Below are 21,950 nucleotides of genomic sequence, written 5' to 3'. Positions count from 1 at the left end.
TATGCCAATACCAATTGCGATCAACTCCATTCAGTTGTATAGTATTCAAATATTTGTATTACTGGTATCTAAGAGAAGTGAAACAAGGAAATTCAGGTAGGTATCCAGCAATCATGGCCAATCCATGCCAAGTCATCGTTCCAGCGACAACAACCTTGTGTCTACATGCCCTCAAAACATTTCTTTCTACAAACTTCTTTGATGAAAGTCAGATCATAAATCATACTCCCAGCGGTTCTTTTGCCTCTGGTGGTAGAGTCAACGTGTCCGGATACGTGTTCAACGCCTGTCGCACTCCTAATTCTCGACCAATATAGAAAAGAAGGCCCTCCGCAGCGAGTCGCTGTTCCGACCGGCAAATGTCCATAAGATACACGGAAATAAGCGGCCATATGACTCGCAGGGCATCAAACACCGTTTTGGGAGATTTGACTTTGCTACTAGAGAGGGGTCCGAGTACATGTGGGACGCTCTCTAAAATCCCTTGCGCCGCATTCTGGGCCGTTTTGACGCTGTATTCTCGATCCTCCTTGAGCTGCTCGAGAGGAATCTGGCACGGGGGGTAATGTGTGAGAAAGTTGATGAGGAGCCGCATAACATGGTACCCTTTGACGATGGCGGAATGGTACAGGCTCATTGCATAAATCTCTAAAATGTGAGTCCCGACATAGTATTTTTCAACCCACTCTTCGAATTCCTGTTCGGCAGCCTTCATCTGAGCAAAGAGATCGGGATAATCTCTGGATGCCCCTGGAAAGTCACGACGTCGGAGGAAATTGAAGATACGAGCCTGAACGCTGCAAATCTTGATGATAAAGTCGGAGATGGCCAGCCCTAGGCCCTCGCCCGGATGTAGCGGTAGTAACCGTTCTATTGTTTCAAGCCATTCCTTGGATTCCGGAGGACACTCTGTATTGGTAATGAGAGCTTGAATTTGCTGTATGTTGGGTCAGCACATATGATGAGCCTTACTATGAGATAAATGATACCTACCACCATGCTATAGGCTGGCCAGAAGGATTTGCGACCCTCAGGTTTGAGTAGAGGAGCGCAGCCCCTTGCCTTCAGGATGCTGTATAACCCACGGGCGTGTAAATGCCATGGGCTGAGGACTTCAGTGCGAGAAAGGGATCCAATGAGCAACTATCGGCTGGTGAGATTCTGATATGGAGAATTGCTTGTTTTAAATGCATAGCATCAGAGCCTTACTTACCTCGTAATTGGTAAGAATCCATACCGTGGCGAGAACATCATCTCGTTGAGCACCTTCATGCGTCTTGAGTGCCTCGCTGACTAAACTCAGGGTCTTGCCTAGGTAACCACCCAACTCACGCTGCGTTTCAGCATCGGAGTCCCTACTCAAAGCCGTCGAGTACTGCATATTAGTCACGTAGGTGCGAGAAAAGAGATGGGCAGCCCAGATGAGGGGCCCGTCGTCTGTGTAGTCGCGATACATGTCCTTGATGAAGTCAAGGTTTGAGTAGACATCAAGGATGATGGGAACGGAATGGGACGTCCAGTGTTCATACACCGGCCGGAGGAGCGGAGGTCGCGCATTGTAGTTTGCGCCATTGACCAAGACAAGGTCCGTTGAGGAAGTGAAGACGAAGTCCCCGTTCGGAGAGAGACTCGGCACCGAGAGCACTCCTCCATCGGATGACGAAGACGAAGACGAAGACGACGATGACTGGCTGCTAGGGGACTGCGGCACGGGCGCACGCTTCTTGCGCTTCTTGACAACCGTAGGATCGGCGTTGCGGAAGACCAGCTCCTGTTGATCCCGATATCCCGGGCACTGGGCGCCGTATTTGATGCATCTCTGACAGGCGGGACGGGCAAGGTCGCACTACATGAGACGAAGGTGTAAGTAGGTAGAGCAAGGAGCAGATGTAATACGGCACGGAAGCTGACGAGACGATCCCCGATCCGAGCCAACGCAAGCAAGCAAGCCGATGCGACTGCCAAGCGCCAGTCATGAGCCAACGAGCAGTGACACACATCGACAGCCTTGCAGAAATGGCCACAAGACTGCCGCAGACCCACCCGATGGCGATTTATATATCCCGGCCTCTCTCCCCTTTCATTCACATCGACTTGATGCAATCATCCATACACGTATATAAAACACTGACCTTGACTCGCCGCTGGCGGCACAGGTGACAATCCCGGCTAGGTCTGCCTGTGTTGGGCATGGCGGCACAGCGTTTCACTCGCTCTGTTCAGTCACAGTAAAATGACAAGAGAGAAGCCAGCGCGGTTTTAGGCATGTCGCCTGGGAGGCCTCGTCTGGAATTCTGGAATGTCTGCGATGCGATGAGACAAAGAGGAAATGCCATTCGAGGTGGGGGGGCGTTGCGTCCTTGGCGGCCCGCTCCAGCATTGGGCCAATCAACGGCGTCGGCGGACATGAGAAACGCCGGCCCCGCTTAGAGAGACCACGTGAGGGGCTGTTTGGGGAGCTCAGCCTCTGGAGTTGACGTTTGGAGCGACGTTGGAGAGGGTACGCTATCCTGCAAACTGGGGCTAAGTTGTACGTGTAATTGTGGCGCGTCCAAAATGTGTCGTTACATGGTTCTGGAAGTTGCTGAAACACCAACACCATCATTATCCAAGATATTACTACTTTCAGTATATCCTTATCGACGCTCCTCATGTTTTGATAAACTGCTTCCACTCAAAACCATACAGTCGTCGTAGTAGAACCCCCCAGCCTCGGTAAAGTCGCTTCTCGGCAGAATTAATTCATTTATTTTGTAATCATCTCGGAGAACTTACCAAATCCCCAAATTCACAAACCCAAAGCCTCAACACTTCCCCATTCAGCCACACCCCGAAAAGCCGTCATCCCAGCCACGGCAGTCGAAATAAAACAGCCCCCATTCCCCAGAACCACTCCGCCATCAGAAAAAAGCTCCGATTCTTTATACTCCGTTGGCAACGACTCATTGACCTACCAGATCCGCCACCAATTTCCTCATTCGGCCATCCCCTCGCATCTGAATGGCTGCAAGCTACCCCACCTTTGTTTAACAGAACCTCGGATAGACAAACTCGTTTTCCCCTCTCGGCCACTTTGTATCTCCCCTCTTACACCACTTTCATACCCACGAGCCCATAGTCTAGATTGCTTCATTTCTTCCATCTTGAAACATATCAATAGCCATGCCGCACTACGCAGATCGAAAAGGCCTCTTCCCCATGCAAGGTGGCTGTCCCTGCGGCCACATCCGCTACCAAATCAACCTCCCCCCTCTCATCGTCCAGACCTGCCACTGCACCCTCTGCCAGCGCCAAATCGGCAGCGCCTTCGCCATCAACGCAATCATCGAGTCCTCCGCCATCACCCTCCTCCCATCCAGCCCCCTCACCACCCCGCCCAGCAAGGCCGACGCAGCAGCGCAAGCCTCGTCGTCTCCAGCCGTATGCGGCGTCCTCCCCGCCTTTGCCGACTTCACCAACGCAGCAACCACAGCAACTGTTCTTCCTCAATCCACAAGCTCTACTACTGCTGCTTCTGCTTCTGCTTCTGCTGCACCAAATTCTCCCATCCTAGTGACAATCCCAACCCAATCAAAAGTCGGCCAAACCGTCGCCCAATGCCCCCTGTGCCGCGGCAGCCTCTGGAACTACTACGCAGACGGCGGCCTCTTCATGACATACCTCATCACCAGCACCCTCGACAAGCCCTGGGAGCTCGAGCCAGACGTGCACATCTTCACCCGCAGCAAAAGGGACTTTATCGCCATCAACGACGGCAAGCCCCAGTTCGAGGGCCAGTACCCGGACAGGTCCGTCTTCTTCAGGCCCGACTGTAAGGCCAGGGTCGACGCCCTCTTGGAAAAGCAGGTCGCGTGGAGGAAGCAGCTCAAGGCCGCTTACAAGGCTCAGTTTGCTAAGATTTAGACATCCCGAATCAAGGCTCAGTTTGCCGAGATTTAGACATCTGGAATCGCTAGATATACGAAATGATTATTGCATGCACACACACAAGGAACCTTGCAGCTCGTTTTGCTCATGATTTTGTTTATTTAAATTTAAATCTTGACGCCCACCACAACCTCAGTTTCAAATCAGGGGTATTTAAATCCGTATTCCTCCACATTTCCATGCCTCCCTTCTTTTCGGGTTCCTACATCAATAGATAGGTACCGCAAGCGAAATGAACATAAAATAAGTCCCAAAAACTAACCAAAGAAGATTGCAAACATGAATAAAACAGGCCGCAGCAACACAGTAAAGTGCCAACTAGCCATGGCACCAGAGCCACATCTCCCAATGAGGGGTATACCGGTGATGTCTTTGCTTTATCCAGATCGAACCTCTCTTTTTTTGAATGATAATTATGATTGTTCCTGCTGTGGAGCAGATACGTGTAAAAAACGTGCCAAAAGTAATTTCTGCTATCTTTCTTTTTCATATACCGTCTTGAAATTCGACCAAATAAGTGCATAAATATTCCCGTGTGCAAAATCATGCTAATTACCGAAAAAAAGAAGAAAATACGCTGAATCAAAATGTCGGAGCCTCGCCAACGCCAGTTGAGTTTAGGTCATATAGAAGGTAAATAGCACGCCATATATGCCGCTCGTAAAAATCCAGATATGAAGAAGAGATGGGTGGGGAGAGAGTGTGTTTGAGAAGAAGATAAGATGAAAGGGAACTTGAAAGTTGCCTTTACTTGAAGGTAATAATAGTTGATTTTTGCTTCGTTTGTTGCTTTTTTTTTCTTCGGTTTGTAGCTGTCCAAGGACTAGCCACCCATCTTGCGGAATCCCTCAACGCCGAGCAACGGCACTTCAACTTCACTTAGTGAGCCGATGCCCTCGTCGCGGCGGCGCTCAACAAAGTTGTTACATTCCGCTATCACGAGACTCCACTCGGACAACGCACGTCCCGAGTAGACCAAGTTCTTGACAAACACGCCAGCGGGCTTTACAGCCTCTGGTTTGGCGTCTCCCTGCCTTTCTTCGTTCGGCGTCAGGTGGACGATAGGAGAAGGAAGAAACCTGGATTCACTGGGTGTCGAAGCGCCGCTATTTGTCTCGGAGCCGCTGGTAGACGAAAACTCTTCTGGTATTACCCCGCCGCTGAGAGACAACTTGCGACGAGGCTCTGTGACTGGTGAGCTAAGTGGGCTTGCATTCCTTGCTGCTTGCACCAAGCCACCCTGTGAACTGCCAGAAAATTTCCTCGTGGGTATCATGAGTGGGGGGAGGGTCGGGCCACCCCCACGTTTTGCCTGGAAGCCAAGTCTTGCCTGTGCTGGTGTAGGGAGTCTCGGGCGTGCGAGAATGCGGTCTATGGGAGACGGCTGCTGGTTAGGCTGCGGCCAGCCCAGAACAAACTTGAACGTAAACTTGGGCTCTTCAAAGACCGGGTTCGAGCCATCAGAGTCCACGCTCTTGTCGGATTTGGCCGTCCTGGGTGGGCTAGCGGAAGCGTTCTGTCGCGCCCGAGAATTTGCAACCTCGCGTCGTGCATTCTGAAGTCCGTCGTCTGTAGATGGGGAATCCGTGGTGGTTTTTGTATCAGGAGAGGCCGTCGAAGTGAATGTTAGTAACTTGAGAATAGACCACTTTTTCTTAGGATCATTCTTGGCCAGAAGGCTTGCGTCGGCGCTCTTGTCGCTGGTGGGCGACACTATGCTTGACGCCTTGGTGAAAGTATCAAATGTCACAAATAGGCCCGGCTGAGGTACACTAATTTCCTGACGTATGATGATGAATCGCTTTCCTAGCGTGGGTGACATTGGTTCTGTGGCGGGACCTGGTTGGCCAGTTTCCTCGGCAGCCTGCTGAAGATATAGATAATGCGACCAAACGCTCTTGAGCCTCTTTGAAACCAGAGCAAATATTTCCCTATAGATACTAATTAGCCCTTGATTCTGTTTCAGAATATTATTAGTAAGAATCTTTTGACTTACATGTCTGTATCATTCTGGCTACCCTTGTCGCGGCATATTCTCCAGCAGAGAAGACGCATGTAATAGGCTCGCACCATCGGGCACCAGTTGTTGAAGAAAGTGTTAAAGGTTTCTTCCGTCAACAGCCAGTCGCGGCATACCGTCATCTTCTGCTCGGGATCTTTGGTTATGGCATCCCATATCGTGAAAATGAAGGAAATCATTCGAATTTCTGAAAGAGTGTTCAGTGATGTCAAGGCCAATTTGCAAACTTCAACCCAAAAAGGCCAGTCAGTATAACAGGTTGGGTTTTCAGCCGTCTCAGCCCGGTGGTAGATTAGGATAACTTCCTCCAACAGATCACACAGCGTCGAGCATGCGGTGCTGTTGTATCTAGAAGTCCTGCTCGCAGCAGCTTTCAACAGCGCAGAGAAAGCTTCGGCGAATGTATGTCTCGCCCCCGGGTATAGAGAGGCGCTATCTGACAGGATGTCTTTTAACAACACGACCAGTCTATTTTCCGCCATGCTCTTCATCATGTTGTTTGGTGGCATAGGCATTTGCAAGGCTGCTGCTTCAGCTCCCCGAGCCGAGTTGGCCAAGAGAGAGCCTTGAGGCTCAAAGGTAGTCTGGCGGTGGATGGTGCCATCTAGAATCGACAAGAGTTGTGCATGAACAAGAACGAATGCAGGCGAATGTGCTTTCTCAGTCAAAGAGAGACCCTCGGGCATAAATTGGTCGGACAGTATGTGGAAGTGTCTGCAGAAGATGAAGAGAAGATCGGTATCGCGACCTTTCCATCGCATCACCCAGGGTCCCGTCCATGGTACTCTCGCTACGAGCAAAGGCATCTTTGGGATGCGTTTCAGAGTGGCCCACATTCCTCGAGGCGAAGACCAAGCCAAGGAACTCAGCCTCGGTGGGAATGAGGCTGTAATTTCCTCATCAACTGGCGAACTGCTGCTGTTGCGACCCAGGCCCATGCTTTCAGCGACACGGCGAATCAAGTCGGGCGTCAGCCCCCAAAGCCTCACTAAGATATCAGACACACCGGGCGCGAAGAAAAAGGCGTATGCGCACGTCTTGCCAGCGAACTCGATCAAGCTTGGGGGCACGTGGCGGAGAGACATCTTTTCGACCACAAAAGCCATCTGCCTCACCAAGTTGGACACGAACATGGTCCTGATGTTGTGTTCAGCCGACTCTGCCAGCATGGCGGACTGGTTTGAGCTTTGCGATGAGTTGGATGAGTTGGTGGATGACCTCGCCCGCGTCCGGTCCTGAGGGGACCGTTCCGACAAGGGCATAAAGTAAGATGTTGTCTGGCGCCACTCAAGCCGCATCATGATGGTGGTCGCCGTCTCGAAGAGTAGCTGCCGATCAAGGCCCGGGACCGGCTGTTGGTGCTGCACTTCAAGCATGTCGAGGACGCCGCCCCACCACTTGTTGAGGATGGAAGCCCTGCAGTCGACATCTTCGGGCCGCAGACCGCTAAGTGACTGCTGGCTGGTGGTGCTCTTGAGAAAGGGCAGAAACAGGGACTGGATCAGAGCGCACTGCTGGGCAACGGCCTTTGAGGCGAACCCGCGAAACTCGAGGTCCAAATTCTTGAACTGCGACCACAGGGGATCGGGCATGCGCGCTGGCATTTCGCTCGACGACTCATCTGTGGTGAGCGTCGTGGAGTTGGTCTCTGCAGAAGAGGCGGACTGCGAGACATGCGTGTCGATGCTGCTGGAGCCCGGCTGAGCCAAGCTGGTGGCAGACGAGGCGCAGCTAAAATCGGAGCCAATGCTGTCACTTGTTTTAGACAACGTGGACGCGGGTTTTTGCTTGATCCTGGAGAAGTAGCTGGTGGCACGAGCGAATCCCTTTGTCGCGGGCTTAGCACCTGAGTCGACTAAGCGGGTTTGGGTCGTCTGATTGGTCGTAATTTCCTGGATGCTGGCCGTCACAGCCCGTTTCAGCTGGTAGCGGTTCGATTTCGCTTCCTGCTTCACGCTCGTCGCGGCTGGAGCTGGAGCGTCTGATTGGACTTTGGGCAGCGAGCGCGACGACGGAATCCACGACCTCTTGGTGAAGCTGGCAAAGCTCGCAGATGTGGATTGGGCGCGGTCCCGGGCCGTTCGGCGAGCTGCCTCGTCGCTGTCCATGGGCACTTCGTTTGCTGTAGCGGGCCGCCGTGGTTCGTCGAATGGAGGAGCAGCAGCGTCCTCGTTATCCTCGTTGTCCTCGTACTGGGTATCTCGGATGGTCGTCAAGCTGCGCAGCCATGAGCGAGGCCCATCGTTGGAGGAGGCCGCAGATTTTGTGCGTAGATGTTGCAAGGTTGTTGGTGGAGAAGGGGGGTTGGGGTCGACATATTCGGAGGAGGTAGTAGAAGGGGCCAGCTTGGTCTCTAGAGCGAGTGGAAGAGAGATGTCGAGCTTGAGGTCCAAGTCGGAGTTGAAGGAGGGTATTTCAAACGTCGCGATCTCGGCCAGGCTCTTCATATCCAAGGCTGTGTGATCGGTCGAGATGGGTTGGCCAAGCGAGGGTGACTTGGCTTGTGATGGTAATGACGGAAGATCGGGAGAAGAATGGGATCGTCGAGAGAAGGAGAGGGAGGAGATTTCCACGGCCGGGGCCATGATTGCCGTTCCACTCATTGCATGACCAGCACCTTGGCGGTTTCTGGTTTCTGATGCTGGTTCAGATATTGGCCGCAAGATCCGATGAGTTCCGCAAGACGCTGTCGCCGTCCAAACGTCTGTATCGACCCGTAAAAGCTGTCTGAATTAATTCAACATTCCTTTTGAGCGAGTGACTAAATGGCAGCAGCGGTTTGGAGCGCTGAATGGGAGAGAGAGTGCCAGACTCAAGGCCGCATGAGAAGCGAGGGGGGGGCCTGCAGGGTTGTGATGCAACGAGATTGAAAGCCGGTGCTAAAAAGAAGGAGGCGAAAAAAAAAACTGCAAATCACGATAACGATAGACAGGCAAGGCTTCCGGGAACGGTCTGCAACCGCATCGAGAGAATTGCCACGGCAGCCTGGCCGATTGGGAAAAAAAAAAGTCGTCGAGTCGATATACAAGGCGCACAAAGGGAACTGCACAAATGGCCTGCCGATTGCGCCCAGGAGAGCGGAATGACGGAGATGGGCAGATTGGATGCGGCTGCCGGTGGCGTCGGCTAGTGAGCAATCCCTACAGCGCCAATGGGGGAGTTTTTTTGTTTTTGGCGAGATGCCCGGACGTAGAATTGGATTAATTAATTAAATACAGTAGGTGTGCGAACTCCATTCAGGGGATCGGGACTTGCACTAGAGCCCTTTGAGTCTCTTTGCCAGCGCCAGCACCAGCGCTAAGCTTCACGACTTTTGAATCATTGAACAAGATCATCACGCCTCAAATGACAAAGCTTTTAGGCAGAGAGAGGCCCTGGGCGCTTACAGAGACATGAAGCGTCATGTACAGTTACAGTGGTACTTGAACAGGTTGCGCCACAGCGAATCGATGCGTTCAAGGCGCTCAATCCGTTCGCGCCAATTCCGGGCTGCATTGACGACGAATCCGGGCATAGGGGACCGAGAAGCGAGGACTCATGTCTCTACTGTACTTCCCTGTCGCCCGCTCTCGATCAACACATCCATCGATAAAATGGTAAAAAGGATAAAGGAAATAGGAAAAGAAAAAAAGGAGAATTCTACATCCATTCTCAAGACGTTCCAAACGGTGGCTTCGTCTATTAGCGTAACTAGCTGCCGTACGCCAAGTCCATCCAAGCCATCAAATTTTAAGTCGCATCGCGAGTCTCCGGCCGTTGCCCACCTTGGTAAGTATCGAAGTGCTAAGGCAGCGGGTGAGCCGTGGCGCGATGGGCTGAGCTGTACAGATGTTGAGAAACGTAAACAAAGATGGAGCAGTTTGATCTTGATTTCAGTTTCATAGACAAAGGCCGTCCTGATACACTCTTGCATCGTCATAACTGTATCCCCAAGGCGCAGAAGCCGGAAGATGCATGGCATCCGGCGCCATGTCATTGACCGCGCTCGTCCATGTCCTGAGACATCGACGGTGAACAACGACAATAACAACATCCAATATCCTCGTAGCATATACTTCCCCGCAAAAAAAGTGGCGCGACGGCTACGAATCACCAGTTCCGTCTGCGATGCAAAGGCATCATACGGTTGTCCGACTCCGACGACTCACATCAAACGCCCTACTGTTGCATCCTCCTGTAGGTGTGCAGGTGTGCCGTCATCCCCAGCATCAGCAGTGCAGATCTCAACAGTCTGTGTCTCTCCGCAACTTCATTCGCCACAGCCTTTATGAAACAGCGCAGATCAATTTCGTCACCTTGATTAGCCAAATGCATGTTGAAATCGCCCCTTACGAAGTATAATGCTACTGCGGAGTGCGAGAAGACGCCGCGCCGCAGCTGCCGAGCATAAGATGAAGATGAGACGAAAAGAACAAAGATCAATTACCTTCTCTCCGCGGAATAGGCTACTGCACGGAGTACTCCGTACCTGGATACAGGTACGTGACTCGCACAAGCATGAGCTTTCGGAAGAAAAGAAAGAAAAAAGACGGGAAACGGTTCCACAGCTATCGTGCCATAATTAGGGATGATTGAGTGTAATTAAATGCCCCATTAAAGGTACATGCAGTGAGATGTGTGAAGGCGCCGCCCTGCAGTCGTCATAACGCTCGATGAACTGTTTAGAGCCCACGTGCATGTAGGTACCCATGGTAATAATTGAAGTTGACCACTTGGACTGTACAGAATACTCGTATGAGTGAGTGCTCCATAGACCTCGGCAGTTGTAAGAGTCCAGAGTCAACATCCAATTGCGCTCATTTGCATAAACATGGAAGCTTTCTCGCCCTCACATCACGGCATTACTCTGCAGCCGTCTGGGCGGTGTGCGCCGTGCAACGCTTACTGTTATCAATCAAAATCAAGCCGCATGCAAGCCCTGTTTCATATCTCTATTGTCTCACAGCTCAGCTCTCTTCCGCGCAGCTACGTCAATATTGATTCGCCATTGCTTCAGAGCACACGAAAACTAAGAAAGAAAGATAAGCAGGGCAGACACGGATCATACTAGACAGCCAAACTACTACTCGCACTTCGGACTTCAAACTATGGGGTAAAGTAGAAGCCGGGCCAACCAAGCTGAACTGTAGACTAAGAGGGGCTTGAGCTGGAACAAGTGCGTCCGAGAAGTCGAGTCCGCGGAGTGGCCTAAACGCTTTGGCGATGGGGCTTGGTCGCAATAGCTGAGAGTAGTAGCTCTTGGCAAGCACAGCGCGCCCCTCTAAGATGACTATGGTTCAAAGGTTGCCTCCAAAAGGTAGCATTAGACGGTAACATGAAGGCCTAGGACGAGCACAGCAATGGAGTACGGAATAGTGTTGATGCCGCGCCGCTCTGGTATGGGTTTCAGCTTGGTGAGGTGGCCGAAGTCTTCATAGATCCGGCTACAACTGGCTGCAGCACCATGGCTTTTCAGGAATTTCGGCCTTGTTTTCAGACAAGCATCAGGTAGCACCCGAGAAACCATGCATCACAACACCATCAAGGTGCACAACGTATGCACCGAGTGACTTCACAAGGCTCACCAGTTATGCCGGTGAGTTGAGAATACGACACCCTCGACAGGAGAGCGACGATCTCTATCCTTGGCAGTGGTTCTGTGACCCTCGCACAAAGCAGCCAGCCGAAAGGAACTCAACGCACAATGCCACCACTACATCACAAAAATAAAATAAAAAAATAAAAAGGGTTAAAAGTTGTCTCCCTAACGTCATGCACCATGCCCTTGGGGTTATCAAGACATCGGTGTTTGGTAATAGCAGGGAGAGAATTTGATCTTGGCACGTTGAAAACATCCTTCAGCGATTCGAGCACCTGAAAAAGCTCGCTGCTGTACACACATATGCCGTTCATGTTGTCTTATGGTATCACAGTTCACTTTGACCTACCGTTGCTCCTCAAGGGCCATATCAGTGCAGCTTTGCGGTGGGATTTTTCATCCCTGAGCAAGGCCTACACGGCCCAGGTGGTAGACATCTATAGCAAGGGTGCATCCATGACAGTAATGTGAGCCCCCTAATGAGGGGATTGTCAATGGCGACGGGCGTAGCCCGCTTTTGCTTTCGGCTTTTTCGAAATACACAGATGCATGTCGAGCTGAAAACAAAATGAGGTTTGGGCCAGCGAGGAAAAAAATTCTTCTCGGGAGTTTATGGAGGGGCATCGTGATTACATAATGCACCGGGACCCGGCAATACTCCATCGATTGGAAACTTGACAGGAAATATTTCCTACCTATGTTGGTAATAAGACGAGGTGGAATATTTGTCCACAAGGAAACCTGTAAATGTGTGGATTATCGGAGATTCCCCTTGCTCTTCTATGATTTGATCTTGTCTCTTTTCATGCAGGCAGCAGTTCTCATCTAGAGCGCTATTGAAGTCTCTCTCTTACACTGTAAAGAAGCCCTATGATCTGGAGGCTTTCCAGAAGCGCTGATCGGCACTACATATTTCCGAGGACGTGGGAAGATCAGCTTCTGCAGTCTCGATCTACAAACCATGGCGCCCCACCGCAATCTCGCTGGAGCTCAATTTCATCGTCGTCCCTTCGACGTCTTATCATGTGCTTGCATCGCCCGTCTCCGAGATTTCAATACAGATAGATCCGTTCAAATCGCCTTCACAGGTCCCCAAGTCTCGGCATTTGGCCTCTGTCCAATCAGCCAATCAGCTCATCTCCCTTTGGCGCGTTTCTTTTGACTGCGCTACCCCTGATCACCAGATGCTGCAGTCGTTTCCTCAGGATGTGGGCGTGACTTGCGTGCGTGAGAAGCTGAGGTCACTCTGGCAACCCTGAAGGGGGGGCAATCCAGGCGCAGTTTTTGCTTGGCATGACCGTGTCATCTCTGACGCTCCTTGGCTCCCTAAAATACTTTGAGGTCGGCCCATACTGTACTGCCTAAGGAGTGGGAGTGCAGTACAACCCTAATGGATCATCTGGACGAAAAAGAAATATTAACGAGAAGACGAGTGCAAAACGTGCTGTAGAAACAACATATCATTTGAAGCCGGCCAGCTACAACATGGAGCCATCAGGCCACGATACGATGGCCGCTGCACGGCTTCATGTACGGCATCCCTCTGCTGGCGAGGAATCTTCAAAAGAAACAAGCCGCCTGTCGTCATTGGCGACGCCGGTCCACACTAGCTGCCCCCTTAGTCCCTTTTCCCGCCTGTTTGCGCCTGTGCAAACTGCTGCAATCCCTGTCCTGCCTGCCCCCAGCCCAGTAAAGTCGCCAGATCCCCGTGCTAGCACTCGCTGTAGCGTCAAAGTAGCTCCCCCAAGCTCCCGCAGCTCCACAGGCCAAATAATTTCAAGGTTACTGAACTGTCGCCGTTCGTTCGTAGCCAAAGTTTTTGTTGCTGAAGCTCGATTCCCCAGAAACACAGGGTGGCGCTTTGAATCTGCATCTGTCAAGGACAAAGCCGGGAATCGCGGTTTGAAGCTGTTTCTGCGCATGCAATCCATCCGGGTGCGCGACCAGAGATTGACGGCCAGTAAATCCTTCAAGACGGGCGTCGTCGGTAAGCTGCAGGAATCGCAGAGGCCGCCAACTGGGGGACTCGGGAGTCGAAATCCAAACAAGCAATTTACCACTGCCGACGGGGTAGAACTGCATTGTTATTACATTTCTCATACGAAGATCATCCATTCATCGCACATACCAGCACAATAATACAGCATCGCAAGCATGGCATCGCAACACGACGGCGATCTGGGCGATATCGACCCTCAGAACCCATACGCGTCAAGTAGCAAATGGCGCCACCAAGAGTCGACCAAATACGCCCGCCACGAGGCGCATCTTCAGGCGCGCGACGCTACGACAACTGACACGACCAATGATCTGGCTGACTATCTCCATTCCACCCGCATTGAGCCTCAGGGCGACGGGCATTCATCGGGAAACCACCAGCCCATCCATCTGGCTGCTCACAATGGCGAAGAACCGGCCGTCGACCACACACAACATGAGGCGTCAGATGGCAGAGAGATCGTGTGCGGTCCTCTTCTCAACTACCGTCGAATGGATCAGGGCTACTGGTATGGCAGCGTTCTTGTTGTAACCAAGGGCGGTGGCAAGGAGGTACTCTACCACCCCTCGCTGGCTTTGCGACGAGTTGGCGGCGGACAAGGAGAGGCCAGGATCGATGGTGAGCGTCTGTATTCCGACAAACGCAACACTTTTTGGGCATTCAGCCTTTGCGTGCCGCTCGAGCCCAATGAGGCGAGCTACGAATATCAAGTGCCACAGCTACGGTTCTCCACCAGCCATAAGCCTCAAATCAACCGCTTCTTCATCCCCGCCATAAACGAGTCGATGCGCATCATGTTCTACTCCTGCAATGGCTTCAGCGTCGGCACCGATGAGGAGGCCTGGAGCGGTCCATGCCTGTGGAACGACGTTATGCGGAAGCATGAAGCTGCGCCTCTCCACGTCATGGTGGGAGGTGGTGACCAGATCTACAACGATGGCATCAGAGTCCACGGTCCCTTGCGCACTTGGACGGACATTGGCAACCCCAAGAAGCGACAAGAGTACCCCTTCCCTGAGAAGCTTCGTGCCGAGTGCGACGATTACTATCTCCAAAACTACCTCCGTTGGTATAACACGGCACCTTTTTCGACGGCCAACGGCCAGATCCCACAGATCAATATCTGGGATGACCATGATGTTTGTACCACCCTCGATAGCCCGATATAGAGGCCCAAGCTAATGCGCCATACAGATTATCGATGGTTTCGGGTCCTATGTAGATAAGTTCATGCAATGCGACGTTTTCCGCGGCATTGGTGGCACTGCCCACAAGTACTACATGCTCTTCCAGCACCATCTCCCTCCTCCACCATCAACATACACATCCGGTAAGCTTCACTGCATGGTTTCAGATACACGGGAGATGTATAAGTAATATGGTGCTAATCAATCACTGTATCTACAGACTTTGCCGATAACGACGTCGATGGCACTCAAGGCATTGATCCAAATCAGCTGGTTGACACGTACGTTGCACCCGGAAAGACCGAACCGCAGTACATCGTCGGAAACAAGCCTGGACCCTATGTTGCGGAACATTCGTTTAACATCTACACCCGATTGGGTGCCCGTATCGCTCTTCTTGGCATCGATGCCCGAACTGAGGTGAGTAACTACCTTTCGTATGGGTTCTATTTTGTATACGGTGATTAACAAGACTTTCAGCGTACTCGACACCAAGTCAATTATCCTGAAACATATGACCTGATTTTCCAAAGAGCGCGTGATGAGTTGAGCGCCGCTGCCAGATCTGGCCAGCCTATCAAGCATTTGATTCTGCTTCTCGGCATCCCGATTGCTTATCCTGTACGTCCACTTTATCACTATGCTTTGTCACGGAGAACACGGTTGCTAATTAAATTACATCACAGCGCTTGACCTGGCTAGAGAACATTCTTCGAAGCCCTCTTATCGGCCCCGTCAAGCTCCTCAACCGACGATTTGGTGTCGGCGGTGGCTTTTTCAATCACTTTGACGGAAGTGTAGACTTGCTTGATGATCTTGATGATCACTATACGGCCAAGACACACAAGGTTGAGCGAGCCCAGCTGGTTGTGGAGCTTCAAAAGCTTTCGGCTGAGTTCTCCGTGCGAACTACCATCCTGGGAGGCGATGTTCATTTGGCTGCGTTGGGTCGCTTCTACTCCAACCCCAAGCTCAAGGTCCCCGCCGAGGAAGACAGCAGGTACATGGTCAACGTTGTCTCGTCGGCCATTGTCAACAAGCCCCCTCCTCAAGCCGTGGCCAATCTCCTTGCACGACGAAACAAGATCCATCACATGAACTCTAAGACTGACGAAACTCTGCTGGATCTGTTTGACAAGGATCCAGGCAACTCTACCAAGACTGCCGGTCACAACAATTGCACGATGCCCAGCCGCAACTTTGCTATCCTGACAGAAAATTCTCCCACTAATCAGACTAACGGGGTTGTGCCCGAGGTGAATGGCGAGGCGCACTCGTTCTTGGGACTCGACGGCCATTCGGAACTACACAAAGGAGAAGTCGGTTCTGGTTCGAAGCACAAGGCAGCTTCTGATGATGCACACGGCAAAGGCCACGATGGCAGTCTGGACATTCGCATCAGCGTCGAGATTGATCAGCATGACCCCGAGGGCCGAACAGAGGGCTATGGTTTGACTGTGCCAGTGCTGACGTATCGCCCCAGGACCCAAGCGTCCTCGAGAGCCGTATCCACTGCCACAAGCGTTCCAAGCCAGCAGTAAGGTCTACAATAGAGAAGCCGTTTTCTCGTGCACGGCGCATGGTACGCATTTTGGTGTTGGTGATATACGATACCCCGGGGCTTTCTGGTGAAGGAATGGCGTCATGAGTTGGAACGTTATGATGAGCAGTCAAGAGTTGGGCATGACGCAATGATGGGAGATACCACCAAGTCTGGTCTCGAGGGAATGTTTTGTTTTCGTGTCTTCTCTTTTTCCCCATGCTGGGGACTGTATAGATACCTAATACTGTTCTGTTCGTTGTGAGTGTATGTTAGTCATTCGCTAAGGGGTGAAGGACTTGAGTATGGTGTAAGTTAGTGTTCAATTGACATCAAATTGTTTAAACCACGACTAAGCGCAGCTTGCGTGACAAATGGCTGTTCTTTCATGTGATGTTACCAAATCCCAGCCATTCCCAGCAGCGTATGAGTCGTGGAAACTCCTACTTTCGATCAAATACAAGACGATTTAATCCCCACATGCAGTTTAGCTCCGCAAAAAATGGTAAAGCATGCTTCTTTTTCTATTTTTCTTCTCTTTCTTCAGCAACGGCTCTCGACGGGATCCATTGGCCGACTTCGGTGCCCCAATTGTCCAATCCCCAGAAGGCTCGATACTTGGGCGAAGCCGTCACAAGTTGGCCGCCCCCACTGCCCCTCATCTCCAATCGCCTTTAACCCGCGATAAGCCGAGCCTCCAATGCGCGATAGCCCAAAGATAAGTTGGGGTAGAACCTCTTATTGGATTCCCTTTGCGGGGGACAAACTCGACTGATACCAAGACTTTTTTCTTTTTCTTTTTCTCGTTTGGAGTTTATCATTGCCTTTATTGAGGTTTTGCTATTAAAAAGAAAAGAAAGTTGTTCAAGATGCAGTCTGCTGTGCTGAGACGAGCGGGGGCAAAGGGCCTGCGCAGCTGCGGGTGCAGAGTTCCGAGAGCTTCGTTGGCGACACTGGCGACGTTTCGACCTCCTACAATCAAGAATGAGCCCAACGTAAGTAAACAGTTGGTTTAAAAGACTCTAGGAGAAAGTATTGATGCTAATGTAATTGGTCTGATAGCAACACTATGCCAAGGGCAGCCAGCAGCGAGAGGGTTTGACGGCTGCCGTCGAGAAGCTGCAGAGCAAGCTGCCTCTCGAGGTTCCCGTTGTTGTTGGAGGCCAGCAGGTATGTTGAATCTCTTTGGAAGCACAATCTCGGGTATCAACAAGCTTAACTAACTCAATGAATCTCCTCAGATCAAAACCTCGTCCCTCTCCAGACAGCTCAACCCCTCCGACCACTCCAAGACGGTCGCCTCATACCATACCGCCACGCCCGCCGACGTCTCCAAGGCCATTGACGCCGCGCTGGCCGCAAAGCCGGCATGGGAGTCGCTCCCCTTTGCTGACCGCGCCGCCGTCTTCCTCAAGGCCGCCGACCTGATCTCCGGCAAGTACCGCTACGACATCATGGCCGCCACGATGCTCGGCCAGGGCAAAAACGCCTGGCAGGCCGAGATCGACGCCGCCGCCGAGTTGGCAGACTTCTTCCGCTTCAACGTGCAGTACGCCCAGGAGCTGTACAGCCAGCAGCCCGAGCACCACTCGCCCGGCGTGTGGAACCGCCTCGAGTACCGCCCGCTCGAGGGCTTCGTCTATGCCGTCAGCCCCTTCAACTTCACGGCCATTGCGGGCAACCTGCCCGGTGCTCCGGCTCTCATGGGCAACGTGGTGGTCTGGAAGCCTAGTGACTTTGCCATTGCGTCCAACTGGCTGGTCTACAACATCCTTCTCGAGGCCGGCCTACCCAAGGACGTGATCCAGTTCGTGCCCGGCAACCCCGTCGAGATTACCAAGACGGTCCTGGAGCACAAGGAGTTTGCGGCTCTGCACTACACCGGCAGCACTGCCGTGTTCCGAAAGCTCTACGGCGCCATTGGCGAGGGCGTTGCCGAGGGCAGATACAGGTCGTACCCCAGGATCGTGGGCGAGACTGGCGGCAAGAACTTCCACCTGATTCACCCATCTGCTGATATCGAGAACGCTGCTATCCAGACTGTCCGCGGTGCCTTTGAGTATCAGGGCCAAAAGTGCAGCGCCACATCTCGCATCTACGTTGCCAAGTCTGTCTGGCCCGAGTTCAAGGAGCGATTGGTCTCCGAGACTAAGAAGCTCACTCAGGGCGTCCCCTGGGACCACTCCCACTTCATGGGCCCCGTGATTCACGAGGCCTCCTTCAAGAAGCTCTCGGGTGCCATTGACGAGGCCAAGAGCGACAAGGACCTCGAGCTCGTCTTTGGCGGCACCTACGACTCGTCCAAGGGCTACTTTGTCCAGCCCACCATCTACCAGGCCATCAGCCCTTCCCACAAGTTCCTCTCCACCGAGTTCTTCGGCCCCATCCTCACCGCGCACGTCTACGACGATGCCGCGCCCGATGCCTTTGCCAAGGTCTGCGAGCTGGTCAACGGCACCTCCGAGTATGGCCTCACCGGATCCGTCTTTGCCAACGACCGCGAGGCCGTGCGCTTCGCCGAAGAGAAGCTGCGCAACGCGGCGGGCAACTTTTACATCAACTGCAAGAGCACCGGCGCCGTTGTCGGACAGCAGCCCTTTGGCGGTGCCAGGGCCAGTGGCACAGACGACAAGGCCGGAAGCCCCAACCTGCTGACGAGATTCGTCAACATCCGGTCAATCAAGGAGGAGTTTGCGGCCACGACACAGGTCTCATATCCTAGCAACGAGGTCTAAATCAATCCGCCGACACTTGCATGATGGATTGGAGCACTGTGTAAGAGGGGTGTAGGGTTGATGATGTATGGCGTTGATATTTCTCCATTTTTAGTCTATAATTTCTTTGCATCTAGGGTAGGATGCTGGCGTTGAGCGACGAGAATCGTCGGCATGCATAATCTCCCGTATTGGGAGAAACCCATCAAAATCATCACATTGATGGTGTTAAATTGAAACCAATTGAAATCAATTGAGAATGATAGACCTATGTGATGTGACGAAATGTGTGCGTGCTGTGTTACCTACTCTGGTTACAATATGTAGCCTAATCTTTTGGCAGCAATGCTTCTTACGCGCAACCCTGCTACTCTGTTACGACATGACGACTAAACACGGCGAATAGGATAAAGAGCCCAAAGCCAATGCAGCCTTAACAAGGCCTTGAAAACTAGTCGATGCAATGCAAAAAGTTTATACACTCATCCCCTTGGCTGAAACCTTGGGGGCATCGAATCAGCTAACTGTGCCCATCCACTTCGTATACACGAGGCCAGCTCCGAGCACTACTGAGAGGCCGGGGGTTCACACGAAGAGCAGTTATTACAAACAACCTGGAAGTCATTAGCCATCGGGCCCTCGAATAGGCTTAAATGCACGCCCACAAGGGCTGAGCGGAATTGAGTGTTTTTGATGGGGGCGCAGCTTGCATGAGACGTCGAGCCGTGAGTGGACGCTCATCCCACGGGGATCTTGAGCTTGCCGGATTGCCGTGTGGAGAGTGTGCTATGCTACGGTTCGATATGCCGGTGCCTGGAGAAGAAGTATAACGTGTGTTGGTTAATCGGGTAGTTTATTTCTTTTATTTCCTTTTCCTTTTTGCCTGATAAGGAGAGCCGAGCATGGTATCAATATGCATGGGTTGATGGGGTACCAACACCCGGGCTTTGTTGGGAACGAGGGCGAGACACTGCGTCTTAGATTTCAAGCTGGGCATTTCCCCCAAGCAGTCCAATTGCAGCTCTCCTTGGGTTGCTCAAATCCCTAATCTTTCCCTTCTAGAAATACCCATTTACGCTCTCCTCACTCACTAGCGCAGCGTGGCGCAACCCACTGCGATCAAGCGAAGTACATAAGTGGGATTCCTGAGAACATTGCCACTGGACACGCGAGCTTGTCCAACGTGGTTATCGAAAGACGAAAACCCCCGGAGCCAGCCTTGGAAGGGGGTCCGTGCAGAAGATGTCATCCGCAAAAAAGAGGTTCGTATCGGAAAAGGGACCCAAGATGGCGCGTGCTTATTTGCGGGATTCCTGGGGCACGACGTTTGGGGGTTTGTTTGAGAAGCGGGAAGAGGGAATGTCGGAACTCAATCTCAAGTCAATCCCTCGGCTTGGCAGTGAATGAGGGCACATGATCACTATGGATAAGGATAAACATGGGGATAAGCAATCCAATGCAAAGAAGAGAATAAAAGTAATAATGATGGAAAAAATAAAACCATCCGAAAACGGGCTTCCGGAGCGTAAACCATCTCGCCTCGAGTCCGCCGCACTTCTCACCACTTTCCGCCCCCTTGTCCTGGCTGCCCTTCTTCTCTCTCCCCCGACTTGGCAGCCCAGCGAGAGCACGAGAGCACGAGACTCGCCGGCGAGGTCTGAGAGGATGAGACGGACCGTGTCAACGGCAAGTGGAGGAAAAGCAAGAGAAAAAAAGCTGGAGAGGCGGCGCCCAAGAAGAGCTTGCAGGGACGTTCAAGGGTCGAGGCTCGCCACATGGGCTGGTCCGGGCTGCTGATTCGTCCACTCGCCGGCGACACCATGGGGAGCACGCGACACTTTTCTCGATGATGCTTGGTCAATTGGCAGAGGCACGTTTTCGGCCTTCTTTTTTGCTCGAGTTACTTTTTGGTCGACCAGCTGGGGGAGGAGAGGGAGAGGGAGGGGGTTGTCGTCTTCATGTGTTAATTCTCCTTGTGCCGGGCTTATCAGGACAAGGAGGTACTTGTGCCGTACCATACATAGTGAAATAGCTGAGGCCTGCTCATGGGCACCGTTCCTTTCTCTCAGACGCCTCATTCTCGACCTCTCCCCTTTTCTCCGTCTTCTTTTTCTTTTCCTTCTTACTTTAATTCCTCAGATAACCGCTCCCCCATCCGTCTTCCCAGGGTGCATAAGTGGTCTCGTGCCCGCCCATTGCCTCTGTGCTTCTGCCGTGATACCACCCGCCGCTCACCGGTTCTGCAAACGGGAGCCCTATCGCCATACTATCTCTCTCCCTTGCCCAACACACGACATCATCTGGGATTAATTTCTTATCTTCTTCTTTTCGGTTTCATTTATTATCATCCCTGGTCAGACAAGAGATACACAGGCTCTGAGTACACAGCATCTTCGATCGGAAAGCGGACCACGTCCCTACAAATAAAAAAAGAAAAGGGACACACACCAAGCCAACCCGCTGCAACACCAACAGCCGTGGCTCAAAAGCCATCTCCGAGCTTATCTCGGCCTACCACGAGTGGAAACCTCCCGCCACCAGAGACCCTTGCATCAGAACACCAAAAACTCTCGGTTAAGCAGCAAGCTCCGTGGCCCGCATATTTTCAATTCAGTGCGCCTATTCTCTTTGGAATCGCGGCCGCAGAAACAGTTTCGGGGGGAGGGTAGTGCCGCTGTCGTCACCAGTGCCCGTCTCTCCTGCAACTTGCAACAAGGCAAATAGCTTTCGACTGCGCCTCACGGCCCTGCCGCGTAACTCCCTGGACGGAAAAAGAAAAAAGCAGCTATTCTGTGACTAAAGCGGTCCCTGTTTTGTGTGTGTGTTGCGTCGTGTTGCGAATAGTTCGAACCTGCGGCTCCGCGGATCGCGGAGCGTGGCCGAGACCTTTAGACGCAGATCCAGTGCCGAGGGGGAAAACTACACACACCCCCGTTTGCTTACAGAGGAGACTCGTCATCTAATCGGAGGAGAGACGCAAGGAAA

At 52.3% G+C, this 21,950-nt stretch overlaps 7 protein-coding genes across 7 annotated transcripts; 4 read left to right on the top strand and 3 right to left on the bottom strand.

Annotated features, from left to right (window-relative positions):
- Window positions 1-28: 28 nt before the first annotated feature.
- On the bottom strand, window positions 29-2,308 carry V8C40DRAFT_232322 (Zn(II)2Cys6 transcription factor domain-containing protein). The gene is made up of 4 exons (XM_083213115.1): window positions 2,133-2,308; window positions 1,214-1,846; window positions 994-1,143; window positions 29-937 (listed from the first exon to the last, which is right to left on the bottom strand). Exons 1-4 carry the CDS (start codon window positions 2,190-2,192, stop codon window positions 221-223), a joined length of 1,560 nt encoding a protein of 519 aa, XP_083077622.1. The 5' UTR covers window positions 2,193-2,308; the 3' UTR covers window positions 29-220.
- An 854-nt stretch (window positions 2,309-3,162) lies between these two features.
- V8C40DRAFT_261316 (GFA family protein) lies at window positions 3,163-3,903 on the top strand (the record flags this gene model as incomplete). The annotated part of the gene is made up of 1 exon (XM_083219249.1): window positions 3,163-3,903. The coding sequence occupies one exon, from the start codon at window positions 3,163-3,165 to the stop codon at window positions 3,901-3,903; it is 741 nt and encodes a 246-aa protein (XP_083077621.1).
- A 109-nt stretch (window positions 3,904-4,012) lies between these two features.
- On the bottom strand, window positions 4,013-4,612 carry V8C40DRAFT_91959 (uncharacterized protein). Its single transcript, XM_083223607.1, has one exon. It carries the CDS (start codon window positions 4,472-4,474, stop codon window positions 4,130-4,132), a length of 345 nt encoding a protein of 114 aa, XP_083077620.1. The 5' UTR covers window positions 4,475-4,612; the 3' UTR covers window positions 4,013-4,129.
- On the bottom strand, window positions 4,013-9,038 carry V8C40DRAFT_232318 (DUF1765 domain-containing protein). The gene is made up of 2 exons (XM_083213114.1): window positions 5,924-9,038; window positions 4,013-5,858 (listed from the first exon to the last, which is right to left on the bottom strand). Exons 1-2 carry the CDS (start codon window positions 8,548-8,550, stop codon window positions 4,751-4,753), a joined length of 3,735 nt encoding a protein of 1,244 aa, XP_083077619.1. The 5' UTR covers window positions 8,551-9,038; the 3' UTR covers window positions 4,013-4,750.
- A 3,977-nt stretch (window positions 9,039-13,015) lies between these two features.
- V8C40DRAFT_232308 (uncharacterized protein) lies at window positions 13,016-16,620 on the top strand. Its single transcript, XM_083213113.1, has 5 exons — window positions 13,016-14,663; window positions 14,719-14,854; window positions 14,932-15,131; window positions 15,192-15,332; window positions 15,398-16,620. The coding sequence occupies exons 1-5, from the start codon at window positions 13,680-13,682 to the stop codon at window positions 16,250-16,252; spliced, it is 2,316 nt and encodes a 771-aa protein (XP_083077618.1). The 5' UTR covers window positions 13,016-13,679; the 3' UTR covers window positions 16,253-16,620.
- Window positions 16,621-16,986: 366 nt separating this feature from the next.
- Window positions 16,987-19,218, top strand: V8C40DRAFT_232307 (1-pyrroline-5-carboxylate dehydrogenase). The gene is made up of 3 exons (XM_083213112.1): window positions 16,987-17,246; window positions 17,314-17,421; window positions 17,493-19,218. The coding sequence occupies exons 1-3, from the start codon at window positions 17,121-17,123 to the stop codon at window positions 18,984-18,986; spliced, it is 1,728 nt and encodes a 575-aa protein (XP_083077617.1). The 5' UTR covers window positions 16,987-17,120; the 3' UTR covers window positions 18,987-19,218.
- Window positions 19,219-20,886: 1,668 nt separating this feature from the next.
- On the top strand, window positions 20,887-21,809 carry V8C40DRAFT_91907 (uncharacterized protein). Its single transcript, XM_083223605.1, has one exon. The coding sequence runs from the start codon at window positions 21,011-21,013 to the stop codon at window positions 21,632-21,634; it is 624 nt and encodes a 207-aa protein (XP_083077616.1). The 5' UTR covers window positions 20,887-21,010; the 3' UTR covers window positions 21,635-21,809.
- Window positions 21,810-21,950: the final 141 nt, after the last annotated feature.

Source organism: Trichoderma camerunense (genome assembly GCF_050948025.1).
Source record: "Trichoderma camerunense strain CBS 138272 chromosome Unknown V8C40scaffold_2, whole genome shotgun sequence".
NCBI classification, from domain to species: Eukaryota; Fungi; Ascomycota; class Sordariomycetes; order Hypocreales; family Hypocreaceae; genus Trichoderma; species Trichoderma camerunense.
Note: the sequence above shows the minus strand (reverse complement) of the source record. Positions and strands in the feature narration are given on the sequence as shown.